Below are 14,546 nucleotides of genomic sequence, written 5' to 3' on the forward strand. Positions count from 1 at the left end.
ATGGCAGATCTTTGAAGAAGCTTCACTCAAAGGCAGCCTTAACCAGTACACCAGGGCCACTCTAAAGGGCTGAGCCAGGGTGGGGACAAAGGGTGGGGCTGGTTGGGTTGTGATGTGCTGTGACACCTGTGACATCACAGGGGGCATGTCACAATGGGGGCAGCTATGCAAGGCCCCAGCAGGTAACGCTGGCCCAGTGTTGCTTGGGCAAGCGGTGAGTGCACACGTGGTGGGGAGGCTGGGCTGGGGACAAGGGCCGGGGGCAGAAACGCTGCAACCAGGGCTGGGTTCTCCCCCTGCATGGAGGGACAGCCCCTGATGGGAGAGCCTTGGGCAGGGCACCTTTCTTCTGCTGCTGCTGTTGGGGCAGCAGGACAGGCGTTGCTGCCTGCCAGCTGTCTGGGGCCCTGTCCTTCCTGCCCTCAGATCCCTCAGCATTCCCATCCCTGCTGTCCCCACTGCTCGCTGCCTCACTCACAGCCCCACTCAAGGCCTTCTCTCCATCTTCCTGCAGACCATGAATTCCATTGTGCTGCTTTTCGTGGTGTTGAAAAGCCTCATCCTGTACCCACAGCTCGTGGGTGATTCCTGGGATGAGGAAACACGTTTCCGCATGGAAGTGCGTGCAAAAGAGCTGGAATGGGAGAGGATTCAGCAGGAGCTGGAGGCGGAGCAGCTCACCCCGAAGCAGGTGCAGATCCTGCAGCTGTCAGCTGTTGCTGTGCTCGTGTTCCTTATCTCGGTGCTATGGTTGATGGGGTGCAAAAGGAGCATGAGGAGAGAAGGCCACGAAGAAGACAACAATGAAGAGGAAGTCGGCAATGTTGCTGTAAATGGAGAAGATAATATTGAGAATGAACTTGTCAATGAGGCTGCAAATGCAGAAAACAATGATTTTGCATGGGCAGTGTATGAAGGTGGCAATGATCTGGACGATAACACTGGAAGAATTCTAATGGAACTCATACAGTGGCCTGTACAGGAGCTGCAGGCAGGCTGCGAGTGGTCAAAGAACCTCATGGATAATTTTGCACTTTACTTTGGACACGTGTTAGCAAACAGCTTCTACCCAGGCCTGCAACGAGCCATCGGGGTGGGCAGCGCCTTCGAAGGTTGGAGTCCACGTGAGCAGGATGTTGTCTACCAGGTGCTCATTCCCATGACTCCTCCCCAAGGCCACAGCTTCCACCTGGAGCTGGACTCTGCAGAGGAGAGGCACGTGAGGAACTTCCGTGTCCGTGTGCAGCTGGAGTGCACCTGCACGAAGGAGCAGCAGGAGGAGAGCATGCTGTGCTTCCTGCACCACCCCGAGGAGGAGCTGAGGAGCAATCAGGATCCCAGCCTCCTCGACACCCTGTGCACCGACTCCTACCTGGATGTGCAGAAAACTGCCCGCTGGTTCTACCAGCTGGTGAGAGCCATCTGGCCAGCACTGCCTCAGTCACACAACTGGCATTTAAAGCTGCTGCCCTCCACACGCTCCTGCCAATTCCAGGTGACCTCTCGTAGAGAAAGCTTCAGGATTGAGATGTTCTTTGGGGTGCGCAGAGGTGACTCAGACATCTTTGTGAGCAGCCAGCCTATTGAGGCTCACACCCAAAGCACAGCCTGGCCTGAGACCTATGCTGTGGCAGAAGCTAAGTTCTTCCAGTACATTGCTAGGCAGGTCCCCTCTGACAGTTTGCACCTGAGATGCCTGCAGTTCTTCTCCCATCTTCTGCTGGGCATTGGCTTTTCCACCTACACCATGAAAACCATTGTCATGCACCTGCTGAACACCATTCCCGTGTCACAGTGGAGCAGGAGACATTTCCTGAGGCGATTGACTGATATCAGTGAGAGCCTGCGCTTATCCCTGGAAGTGCAACGCCTCAACCACTTCATTGTGGGCAACCAGAGGCTACCTGAGAAGATCAGTTTGCCTCAAGATGTTCAAACGGCTGAACCACCCAATCTCTTCCACCGCCTGGCGATGGATCCGGCTGCCCACTCCAAGGGCATGGGCGAGTACCTTGATCTGCAACGTCGGCTCGTAGCAGTCCTGAAACCTGATGATTGAAAGAGATTGCCCTGCACAGAGCTGTGCTTGTGCTGCTCACAGCTGGCAGCAGAGAGACATCTCACAGAACAAATTTGGTGCTTTAAACAGAAGAGGATGTGTGCAAAGCCTCAGGCAATGCCTCTCCAGCCGTCTCAGCAGGTTGAGGTCCACGGGAGGGTTTATTCTACCTCCTTGTATAATTTCATTTTCCAAAAAAGGCACCCAGATCTGCATAAAGCCCTGCTGGAGTTTCCCCACTCCTACGAATGCATGTGAAGAGAGATCATGCCGTACATGCTGGGCCAAAGTACCCAAACACCACATGTAACAGCATTTGTGCCTGGTCTTTGAGAAGGGCCCAAATTTTGAATATGAAAGAAGCAGGAATGTGGGACAGGAAAAGGAAAAAGAAACAGGACAAAAATGGCCAAGAGGAAAAATCAGCGCTGCATGGCCAGGATTAGTCAATGGACATTGTCTGTCCTTCTCCCGAGAAAGGACACCTTTTGGTCAGCATTGGAAAAACTGCCTTGGAGCTGACCTGAAATTTTATATATATAAGAGTTTAGATGTTTTTTCATAGATATATATATATTTAGTATACCTATTATATACTGTAAAGAATATAAATTTATCATATATATAGTAAAGTGCAACAAAACAGAACAATACACCAATATACATAATATCAAATTCAAAAAGATGTAATTATTTTATCCTGATAAAAAATAATTTGAGAGAGTTTAATATGTAATTATGCTTAAATAATTATAATAGATCACATATTAAGTGTCAATATCTGTTGTGAAACATTACTACGTTCAGTTAATATTTGGCCGGAAGGACTTCATAAAGTAGATGTAATGGTACATATATAACATATATATTATAGATGCTATAGACATGTATTATTATAGTAATAAAATTTATATTTTATAGCATAGGTATATTATACAGTATATATGATATTATTTTTATATACAAGTAAAGCCATATCTAGGGTCACTATCTGTTGTGACCCAAATTAATGCCCTATAGTTAGTGCATTTATAAACGGCAACCTGGAAACTGCTTTGATCTTGCTTTAATAAAATGCAATATTACAGAATTGGGATTGTGCAAGTCTCTATTTATTTTCCAGACCTATAGTACTGGTAAAAGTCACTCGCTGTGAATGTGGAGTTGTGAACAGACTCATTGAACTCAACCAAACTGACAGTGCCCACCTGGTTCTCATCAGAAACTGAGCCCAGCTGCACCCAGCCCCTGTGATCACAGAATCCCAGAATGGCTTGGCTTGGATGGGTGCTTAGAAATTGTCTTGTTCCTGCCCTGCTGCCAAGGACAGGGACACCTTCCACTAGGCCAGGATGCTCCAAGCCCCACCCAGCCTGGCCTGGAGCACTGCCAGGGACGGGGCAGCCACAGCTTCTGTGGGCAGCGTGGGCCAGGAGCTCAGCAGCCTCAGAGGCCACAATTTCCTACACATCTGCAGCCTAAGCCCTCCCTGTGGCACTGGGAAGCCACTGGGCCTGGCACTGTCCCTGCAGGCCCTTGCAAACAGCCCCTGTGCAGGTGTGTGCTGGGCCCGGGCAGGCACTGAAAGGCTGCAGGAAGGTGTCCCTGGAGAAGCCCTGGCAGAGCCCTGGGGCCAGGAGTGCCACCATGAGGGCAGCAAGCGGGGCCTGGCACGGCCGGCGGGGCGGGAGGGCACAGGGCGGGCGCCGAGGCCCTGCCAGCTGGAGCAGGAGCTCTGCAGTGCGGGCGGCACAGAGCCGTGGGCTCCCGCAGCTCTGCATCCCTCACGGCTGAGGCAGCTGCCCAGGCACAGCCGGCTGGGGACACGCGGCCACCCCGGGGCCACCCGCAGGGGGACCCTGCTCTGGGGCCAGGCCAGGCCACAGCAGGGAGCGCCCATGGGGCTGTGCCCGGGGAGGGAACGGCTCTGCCCAGGGACAGGGCTCTGCCAGCAGGGACAGCAGGGACAGCAGGGACAGCAGTGCCGGGCACAGAGACAGGGGGACACGTGGCTGCAGTCACTGTCAGCAGCACACAGGAACCTTCTCACTCTCTGCAACTCCCAGACAGGACAGTTGGGCTGGTGCAGGTCAGGCTCTGCTCCCAGGAAACAAGGGAGAGGATGAGAGGGAATGGCTTCAAGTTCTGCCACGGGAGGCTTAAATAGGGTGTTTCTCCTCTGGAAGGTTTGGCAAGCACAGGCACAGACTGCCCATGGAATTGGTGCAATTGTCATTGCTTGAGGCACTAGAGGAATGTGTGGATGTGGCACTTGGGGACATGGTTATGAGGTGGACTTGCCAGGGTTACGTCTGTGCCCTCTGCCTTGATGGCCGGGCCAATGTGGGGTGGGACACAGCCCAGGTGCTGGCAGCTGTGAGCTGACTCCAGCCATACAGATGAGCCTTTCATGTCAGTTTGCACCGGTGCTGGAAGCTGAGCCACTGGCAACAGGCCACCTTACCCTACTGTAAAAACCTTTTAGGGTCACACTGGGCCAGGGGAGGGAGGTCAGCGACTCTCCCAGATTCTGAGCACAAGGTGGGAAAAGAGAAACCCTGTTACCCGTAAAGCCTTTGTACTGACACATGGTAACAGAGGAAAGAGATGGGCAAAGGCACAATTCTGAGTTCCATCTAGGCAGCACCGAGATGGGTCCACTCAAATCCAGGTCACCTGCATTGAAAATGTCACAGGTTTCCCTGGGGGAGAAAAGGCTGCACACCAAAGACAACACAAACCCCAAACCCAAACAGTAATGTTTAAATTTTCTGTGATTGATGGCTGAGAGAAGCTGCTGTGCAGTGCTGATGGTCTCTTCACTGCACACTCCTCCTCTTTGCTCCTCTCAGGGTCTACAAAGCCAGGTGAGGGTTTCTGCCTGCTCTTGCCTGTGCTGAGACCAAACAGCCTTGGGGTGCCCAGTGCTGTTAGCAGGAGAGCTGGTCAAGGTCACTCTAAGCCACGCAGTTTTCCCCTCCAAGGCTCCAGAGACACAAGGGCACAAAGCTGTAGCCCAAACTGGATTGCTGTAGCACTTTGTTGAGCTTGTTTGCCCTCTGGCATTCCTCCTTCAGGCTGGGCAGTGTCAATCTGAGCTGCTTTCACAAGGAATTCAGGGTTTGCCCAAACTGGGGCCTTACTGAAGACAAAGGCCAAGGAAGGGCTCTGACTTGTGCTGCAGGTGCCATGGAAGGCCAGAGAGCAAGAGGCCATTTCTTGTCTGCCAGAATCCCCTCTTCACAGTCTGGCCTTGCAGCTTCTCAAAATCCACACGGACGTGTGGGAACATTCCAGCACTGACTTTCACTCCAAAACTTTCCCCTTTATACTAGGAAAATTCTGATTTTTCCTTCTTCGTGGAAGGGAATGGATTCCCTCGGTTGATGAATTTGACACAAGCATTCTCTTCACGTGCAAATGCTTCTGGGCCGAATGAAACTCTTCTGTCCACCAAAAATCCATTTTGTCCCACTGGATCATGGGAAGCACAGTGCAAAAGCAGCACCTTTCACTCCTCTGAGAGGAGCTGGATTCACAGCCCAAGGGCCTGAAACAATGCAGATGGTCCCTCAACGGATATTGTATCTCTCTGGGGATCATTATATTACCCTCGGGAACAAACAAAATATGAGCAGAGGAAAATTACCTCAAGTTGAGCCATGGGAGGTTTCAATTGGATTTCTAGGAAACATTCCTTAACCTAAAAGAATATGAAGCTTGCCAAAAGGCTGCCTAGGGCCATGGCAGAGTTACCATCCTCGGTAAGGTCTCAAAGTCATGTGGATGTGGCATCTGGGGATTGGTGCAGTAGGCAGGGTTTGCCATTGGTCTGTGTGATCTTCAGGGACTTTATCAACCTCACTGACTATGAGATTGACGTGTAGCTCAAGCAGTGAGGAGTCAAAGCTTAGATTCAATGATCCTCAAGGCTGATCACTGAGATTGCCAGTACAAGGCAGATGAATATCAATCCAAAAGAAAGAGCCTTGGGAGATCTTTAAAATGATTCATTCAAATGCAGCCTTAACCAGTACACCAGGGCCAATCTGAGAGGCTGAGTCAAGGTAGGAACAAAGGGTGGGGTTGGCTGGGTTGTGATGTGCTGTGACACCTATGACATCACAGGGGACATGTCACAATGGGGGCAGAAATCAAAGGCCCCAGCAGGTAACACTGGCCCAGTGTTGCTTGGGCAAGCGGTGAGTGCACACGTGGTGGGGAGGCTGGGCTGGGAACAAGGGTTGGGGCAGAAACGCTGCCCCCAGGGCTGGGTTCTCCCCCTGCATGCAGGGACAGCCCCGGATGGGAGAGCCTTGGGCAGGGCGCCATTCTACTCCTGCTGCTGTTGCTGCTGTTGGGGCAGCGGGACAGGCGTTGCTGCCTGCCAGCTGTCTGGGGCCCTGTCCTGCCTGCCCTCAGAGCCCTCAGCATTCCCATCCCTGCTGCCCCCACTGCTCGCTGCCTCCCTCACAGCCCCACTCAAGGCCTTCTCTCCATCTTCCTGCAGACCATGAATTCCATTGTGCTGCTTTTCGTGCTCTTGAAAAGCCTCATCCACTACCCACAGCTCGTGGGTGATTCCTGGGATGAGGAAACACGTTTCCGCATGGAAGTGCGTGCAAAAGAGCTGGAATGGGAGAGGATTCAGCAGGAGCTGGAGGCGGAGCAGCTCACCCAGAAGCAGGTGCAGATCCTGCAGCTCTTAGCTGTTACTGTGCTCCTGGTTCTTGTGTTGATCCTGTGGTTGATGGGGTGCAAAAGGAGCCTGAGGAGAGAAGGCCATGAAGAAGAGAACAATGGTGCAAATGAAGAGGAAGCTGGAAATGGGGATGCAAATGAAGACGCAGGTGTTGGAAATGCAGAAGAAGATGATGCCAATCAGGAGGAAGATGGCAACGATGATGGCAATGTACAGGAAGACGGCCACGTTGCTGCAAATGGAGAAGATAATATTGAAAATGTCAATGAGGCTGCAAATGCAGAAAACAATGATCTTGCACTTGCAGTCTATGAAGCAGGCACTGCTTTTGACGATAATATTGGTAGAGTTCTCTTGGAACGCATACAGTGGCCGGCCCAGGAGCTGCAGGCAGGCTGTGAGTGGACACAGAACCTGATGGACAATTACGCACTTTACTTTGGACACATCTTATCAAACAGCTTCTACCCAGGCCTGCAACGAGCCATCGGGGTGGGCAGCGCCTTCGAAGGTTGGAGTCCACGTGAGCAGGATGTTGTCTACAAGGTGCTCATTCCCATGACTCCTCCCCAAGGCCACAGCTTCCACCTGGAGCTGGACTCTGCAGAGCAGAGGCACGTGAGGAATTTCCGTGTCCGTGTGCAGCTGGAGTGCACCTGCACCAAGGAGCAGCAGGCTGAGAGCATGCTGTGCTTCCTGCACCATCCCGAGGAGGAGCTGAGGAGCAATCAGGATCCCAGCCTCCTCGACACCCTGTGCACCGACTCCTACCTGGATGTGCAGAAAACTGCCCGCTGGTTCTACCAGCTGGTGAGAGCCATCTGGCCAGCACTGCCTCAGTCACACAACTGGCATTTAAAGCTGCTGCCCTCCACACGCTCCTGCCAATTCCAGGTGACCTCTCGTAGAGAAAGCTTCAGGATTGAGATGTTCTTTGGGGTGCGCAGAGGTGACTCAGACATCTTTGTCAGCAGCCAGCCTAGAGAGGCTCACACCCAAAGCACAGCCTGGCCTGAGACCTACGCTGTGGCTGAGGCTAAGTTCTTCAAGCACATCGCCAAGCAGGCTCCCCGGGACAGTTTGCACCTCAAATGCCTGCAGTTCTTCACCCGTCTTTTCCTGGGCTTCACCTTTTCCACCTACGCCATGAAGACCATTGTCATGCACATGCTCAATGTGGGGCCCGTGTCACAGTGGCGCAGGAGACATTTCCTGAACCGACTGCTGGATATCAGCAAGTGCCTGCGCGTATGTGTGCTGGTAAAACGCGTCAACCATTTCATTGTGGGCAACCAGAGGCTGCCTCATTACATCCATTTGCCCCCAGACATTCAAGCTGCTCCGCCATACAATCTCTTCCATCAGCTGGCAGAGGAACCGGCCGCCCATACCCAGGCGACATATGAGTGCCAGATTCTGCTAAAGCGGTTCAAAAGAATCCTTCTTGGTGAGCAGTGAATGAAGGCGCCAATGCACAGAGCTGTGCTTGTGCTGCTCACAGCTGGCAGCAGAGAGACACCTCATAGCAGAAATTTGGTGCTTGAAGGAGAAGAGGGTGTGAGCAAAGTCTCTGGCCAAGGTCCCACAGCCCCTGCTGCCGCCTCAGCAGGTGGAGGGCCACAGGAGAGTTTATTCCACCTCCTTGTATAATTTCATTTTCCGAAGAAGGCACCCAGATCTGCAGAAAACCCTGCTGGAATTTCCACACTCCTGAGCATGTGCATGAAGAGAGAACATGCCATACATGCAGGTCCAAAGTCACCAAACCCCACTTTTAATATGCACTTGTGCTCAGCCATTGATAAGCCCCAAAATTTAGAGCATGAAAGAAGCGGGAATGTGGGTCAGAAAAAGAAGAATGATACAAAAAAGTCCAAGAGGAAAAGTCAGCGCTGCTTGGCTGGCATCACTCCATGGACAGTGTCTCTAATTGTCCCTGCAAGGGACACCTTTAGGTTCAGCATTGGACAAACTGTCTTGGAGCTGACCTGAAATTGTCTTTATATAGGAATTGAGATAGGTTTTTTCATAGATCTATATATAGTATATACCTATTATATCCTGTGAATTGTATAAATTGCCATATATATAGTAAAATATGTTAAAACAAAACAATATATTAATATAAATATTATCAAAGATATGAAATATGTAGTTATTATATAGTTATTATAAAAAATAATTCTGGAGAGTGTAATATGTAGTTCTGTTTAAATGATAATAGATTACATATTAAGTGTCACTATCTACTGTGACACGTTCTAATGCTCTTAGTGCTTTTATGTCTGGAAAGATTTCCATAAAGTAGATGCATGTATAACATATATGACATAAATAGAGATGCAATATAGTCATTATATATTAATAGAAGTATAGAATTTATATTATATATCATATGTATATAATATATCACATATATTAATGTTATTGTTACGTACAAGTAAAGCCATATCTCGTGTTGCACTCTGCTGCAACCCATATTTGTGCTCTAGAGTTACTGCATTTCTGAGTGGACAGCTGGAAACTGCTTTGATCTTGTTTCAATAAAATACAATATATCAGAAACAGGATTGTGCAAGACATTGTTGATCTCAGTCCAGTCGATAGCGTTGGTAAAAGTCACACACTGTGAATCTGGGCTCTTTAGCTCTCTGCTTGAACTCAACCAAACTGACAATGCTGAACGGGTTCTAATGGGAAATTAAGGTCAGCTGCCCCCAGCCCCTGTGATCACAGAATCCCAGAATGGATTGGCTTGGATGGGTCCTTAGAAATTGCTTTGTTAGGGCCCTGCTGCCAAGGACAGGGACACCTTCCACTAGGCCAGGATGCTCCAAGCCCCACCCAGCCTGGCCTGGAGCACTGCCAGGGACGGGGCAGCCACAGCTTCTGTGGGCAGCGTGGGCCAGGAGCTCAGCAGCCTCAGAGGCCACAATTTCCTGCACAATGCAGCCTAAGGCCTCCCTGTGGCACTGGGAAGCCACTGGGCCTGGCGCTGTCCCTGCAGGCCCTTGCAAACAGCCCCTGTGCAGGTCTGTGCAGGCCCGGGCAGGCACTGAAAGGCTGCAGGAAGGTGTCCCTGGAGAAGCCCTGGCAGAGCCCTGGGGACAGGAGTGCCACCATGAGGGCAGCAAGCGGGGCCTGGCACGGCCGGCGGGGCGGGAGGGCACAGGGCGGGCGCCGAGGCCCTGCCAGCTGGAGCAGGAGCTCTGCAGTGCGGGCGGCACAGAGCCGTGGGCTCCCGCAGCTCTGCATCCCTCACGGCTGAGGCAGCTGCCCAGGCACAGCCGGCTGGGGACACGCGGCCACCCCGGGGCCACCCGCAGGGGGACCCTGCTCTGGGGCCAGGCCAGGCCGCAGCAGGGAGCGCCCATGGGGCTGTGCCCGGGGAGGGAACGGCTCTGCCCAGGGACAGGGCTCTGCCAGCAGGGACAGCAGGGACAGCAGGGACAGCAGGGACAGCAGGGACAGCAGTGCCGGGCACAGGGACAGGGGGACACGTGGCTGCAGTCACTGTCAGCAGCACACAGGAACCTTCTCACTCTCTGCAACTCCCAGACAGGACTCTTGGGCTGGTGCCGGTCAGGCTCTGCTCCCAGGAAACAAGGGAGAGGACACAGGGAATAGCCTCAAGTTCTGCCATGGGAGGCTTAGATTGGGTCTTAGGGAAAATTTTCTCCTCTGGAAGGTTTTGCAAGCACTGGCACTGACTGACCATGGAATTGGTGCAATTGTCATTGCTTGAGGCACTAGAGGAATGTGTGGATGAGGCACTTGGGGACATGGTTATGAGGTGGACTTGTCAGTGTCAGGTTTGTGCCCTCTGATTTGATGGCAGGATCAAATGTGGGCATGACACAGCCCAGGAGCTTGCAGCTGTCTGAGATGACTCAAGCCATACAGACGACCATTGCATGTCAGTTTGCACCGGTGCTGGCAGCTGAGGCACTGGCAACAGGCCACCTTACCCTGCTGCAGAACCCTTTTAGGGTCACACTGAGGCAGGGGAGGGGGGTTGGTGGCTCTCCCAGCTCCTGTGAGCAAGGTGAGAAAACAGAAAGGCTGTTACCCCTCAAGCCCTTGGACTGACACATGGTAACAGAGGAAAGAGATGGGCAAAGGCAAAATTTTGAGATCCATCTAGGCAGCACCAACATGGGCACCACTCAAATCCAGGTCACCAGCATTGAAAATGTCACAGGTTTTCCTGTAGGGGAAAAGGCTGCACACCAAAGACAGCACAAACCCCACAGCCAAACACTCATGTTTGAATTTTCTGTGATTGATGGCTGAGAGAAGCTGCTGTGCAGTGCTGTTGGTCTCTTCTCTGCACACTCCTCATCCTTGATCGTCTCAGGGCTTCTACAAAGCCAGGTGAGGGTTTCTTCCTGCTTTTGCCTGTGCTGAGACCAAACAGCCTTGGGTTGCCCAGTGCTGTTAGCAGGAGAGCTGGTCAAGGTCACTCTAAGCCACGCAGCTTTCCCCTCCAAGGCTCCAGAGACACAGGGACACAAAGCTGTAGCCTAAGCTGGATTGCTGTAGCACCTTGTTGAGCTTGTCTGTCCTCTGGCACCCCTCCTTCAGGATGGGCAGTGTCAATCTGAGCTGCTTTCACAGGGAATTCAGGGTTTGGCCAAACTGGGGCCTTGCTCCAGGCAAATGCCAAGGAAGGGCTCTGACTTGTGCTGCAGGTGCCATGGAAGGCCCCAGAGCAAGAGGCCATTTCTTGTCTGGTGGGACCCCTTCTTCACAGTCTGGCCTTGCAGCTTAGCAAAATCCACGTGGACATGCGGGGACATTCCAGCACTGACTTTCACTCCAAACCTTTCCATTTTCTCCTAGGAAAATTCTGAATTTTCCTTCTGCTTGGAAGGGGATGGATTCCCTCCGTTGATGTATTTGGCACAAAGCTTCTCCTTACATGCAAATGCTTCCAGGCAGCCTGAAACACATCTGCCCCCTGACAACCCCTTTTGTCCCACTAGATCATGTGAAGCACAGTGCAAAAGCAGCACATTTCTCTCCTGTGAGAGGAGCTGGATTCACAGCCCAAGGGCCTGACACAATGCAGATGGTCCCTGTGTCTAGCTGTGTGGGGGTGCTTCCATTAGTGCAGGGAACAAAGAAAATGACAAAGGAAAATGACCTGAAGTTGAGCCATGGGAGGTTTAGATTGGATCTCTAGGAAATATTCCTTCAACAAAAAGTATATTATGCTTGGGAACAGGCTGTTTAGGGACAAGGCTGAGTGCCCAGCCGGAAAGGTTTCAAAGTCATGTGGATGTGACATCTGGGGACGTGGCTGATTGGTGCAGTAGGAAGCGTTCAGTTTGCCATTGGACTGTGTGATCTCCTGGGACTTTATCAACCTCACTGACTCCAAGACTGAGGTGTAGGTCAAGCAGTGAGGAGTCAAAGCTTAGACTCAATGATCCTCAAGGAGACCTTCCAACATGGGTATCTATGAGATTGCCAATGGAGGGCAGATGAGAATGAATCCAAAAGAAAGAGCAATGGCAGATCTTTGAAGAAGCTTCACTCAAAGGCTGCCTTAACCAGTACACCAGGGCCACTCTAAAGGGCTGAGCCAGGGTGGGGACAAAGGGTGGGGCTGGTTGAGTTGTGATGTGCTGTGACACCTGTGACATCACAGGGGACATGTCACAATGGGGGCAGCTATCAAAGGCCCCAGCAGGTAACGCTGGCCCAGTGTTGCTTGGGCAAGCGGTGAGTACACACGTGGTGGGGAGGCTGGGCTGGGGACAAGGGCCGGGGCAGAAACGCTGCCCCCAGGGCTGGGTTCTCCCCCTGCATGCAGGGACAGCCCCTGATGGGAGAGCCTTGGGCACAGCACCATTCTTCTGCTGCTGCTGCTGGGGCAGCGGGACAGGCGTTGCTGCCTGCCAGCTGTCTGGGGCCCTGTCCTTCCTGCCCTCAGAGCCCTCAGCATTCCCATCCCTGCTGCCCCCACTGCTCGCTGCCTCCCTCACAGCCCCACTCAAGGCCTTCTCTCCATCTTCCTGCAGACCATGAATTCCATTGTGCTGCTTTTCGTGCTCTTGAAAAGCCTCATCCTGTACCCACAGCTCGTGGGTGATTCCTGGGATGAGGAAACACGTTTCCGCATGGAAGTGCGTGCAAAAGAGCTGGAATGGGAGAGGATTCAGCAGGAACTGGAGGTGGAGAAGCTCACCCCGAAGCAGGTGCAGATCCTGCAGCTCTCAGCTGTTGCTGTGCTCGTGTTCCTTATCTCCGTGCTATGGTTGATGGGGTGCAAAAGGAGCATGAGGAGAGAAGGCCACGAAGAAGACGACAATGAAGAGGAAGTCGGCAATGTTGCTGCAAATGGAGACGATAATATTGAGAATGAACTTGTCAATGAGGCTCCAAATGCAGAAAACAATGATTTTGCATGGGCAGTGTATCAAGGTGGCAATGATTTGGACGATAACACTGGAAGAATTCTTATGGAACGCATACAGTGGCCGGTCCAGGAGCTGCAGGCAGGCTGTGAGTGGTCAAAGAACCTCATGGATAATTTTGCACTTTACTTTGGACACGTGTTAGCAAACAGCTTCTACCCAGGCCTGCAACGAGCCATCGGGGTGGGCAGCGCCTTCGAAGGTTGGAGTCCACGTGAGCAGGATGTTGTCTACCAGGTGCTCATTCCCATGACTCCTCCCCAAGGCCACAGCTTCCACCTGGAGCTGGACTCTGCAGAGGAGAGGCACGTGAGGAATTTCCGTGTCCGCGTGCAGCTGGAGTGCACCTGCACGAAGGAGCAGCAGGCTGAGGGCATGCTGTGCTTCCTGCACCACCCCGAGGAGGAGCTGAGGAGCAATCAGGATCCCAGCCTCCTAGACACCCTGTGCACCGACTCCTACCTGGATGTGCAGAAAACTGCCCGCTGGTTCTACCAGCTGGTGAGAGCCATCTGGCCTGCACTGCCTCAGTCTCACAACTGGCATTTAAAGCTGCTGCCCTCCACACGCTCCTGCCAATTCCAGGTGACCTCTCGTAGAGAAAGCTTCAGGATTGAGATGTTCTTTGGGGTGCGCAGAGGTGACTCAGACATCTTTGTCAGCAGCCAGCCTAGAGAGGCCCACACCCAAAGCACAGCCTGGCCTGAGACCTACGCTGTGGCAGAAGCTAAGTTCTTCCAGTACATTGCTAGGCAGGTCCCCTCTGACAGTTTGCACCTGAGATGCCTGCAGTTCTTCTCCCATCTTCTGCTGGGCATTGGCTTTTCCACCTACACCATGAAAACCATTGTCATGCACCTGCTGAACACCATTCCCATGTCACAGTGGAGCAGGAAACATTTCCTGAGGCGATTGACTGATATCAGTGAGAGCCTGCGCTTATCCCTAGAAGTGAAACACCTCAACCACTTCATTGTGGGCAACCAGAGGCTTCCTGAGAAGATCAGTTTGCCCCAAGATGTTCAAATGGCTGAGCCACCCAATCTCTTCCACCGCCTGGCGATGGATCCGGCTGCCCACTCCCAGGGCCTGGAGGAGTACCTCGATCTGCAACGTCGGCTCGTAGCAGTCCTCAAACCTGACGATTGAAAGAGATTCCCCTGCACGGAGCTGTGCTTGTGCTGCTCACAGCTGGCAGCAGAGAGACACCTCATAGAACAAATTTGGTGCTTTAAACAGAAGAGGATATGTGTAAAGGCTCTGGCGAAGGTCCCACAGCCCCTACTCCCGCTTCAGCAGGTTGAGGGTCACAGGAGGTTTTATTCTACCTCCTTGTATCATTTCATTTTCCAAAAAAGGCACC

General features: G+C 52.4%; 3 protein-coding genes across 3 annotated transcripts; all 3 read left to right on the top strand.

Moving 5' to 3' along the window:
• Nucleotides 1-517: 517 nt before the first annotated feature.
• Nucleotides 518-2,059, top strand: LOC116997352 (inositol 1,4,5-trisphosphate receptor-interacting protein-like 1). Its single transcript, XM_033061899.1, has one exon. The coding sequence runs from the start codon at nt 518-520 to the stop codon at nt 2,057-2,059; it is 1,542 nt and encodes a 513-aa protein (XP_032917790.1).
• A 4,513-nt stretch (nt 2,060-6,572) lies between these two features.
• Nucleotides 6,573-8,219, top strand: LOC116997353 (inositol 1,4,5-trisphosphate receptor-interacting protein-like 1). The gene has a single exon (XM_042779377.1). The coding sequence runs from the start codon at nt 6,573-6,575 to the stop codon at nt 8,217-8,219; it is 1,647 nt and encodes a 548-aa protein (XP_042635311.1).
• Nucleotides 8,220-12,790: 4,571 nt separating this feature from the next.
• LOC116997355 (inositol 1,4,5-trisphosphate receptor-interacting protein-like 1) lies at nt 12,791-14,332 on the top strand. The gene has a single exon (XM_033061902.1). The coding sequence runs from the start codon at nt 12,791-12,793 to the stop codon at nt 14,330-14,332; it is 1,542 nt and encodes a 513-aa protein (XP_032917793.1).
• The last annotated feature ends 214 nt before the right edge of the window (nt 14,333-14,546 follow it).

This window comes from Catharus ustulatus, chromosome 6 (assembly GCF_009819885.2).
Source record: "Catharus ustulatus isolate bCatUst1 chromosome 6, bCatUst1.pri.v2, whole genome shotgun sequence".
Taxonomy (NCBI): Eukaryota; Metazoa; Chordata; class Aves; order Passeriformes; family Turdidae; genus Catharus; species Catharus ustulatus.

Coding starts and splice junctions, on each gene's coding strand:
- LOC116997352 (XM_033061899.1), top strand. CDS start 518: ATGAATTCCATTGTGCTGCTTTTCGTGGTGTTGAAAAGCCTCATCCTG.
- LOC116997353 (XM_042779377.1), top strand. CDS start 6,573: ATGAATTCCATTGTGCTGCTTTTCGTGCTCTTGAAAAGCCTCATCCAC.
- LOC116997355 (XM_033061902.1), top strand. CDS start 12,791: ATGAATTCCATTGTGCTGCTTTTCGTGCTCTTGAAAAGCCTCATCCTG.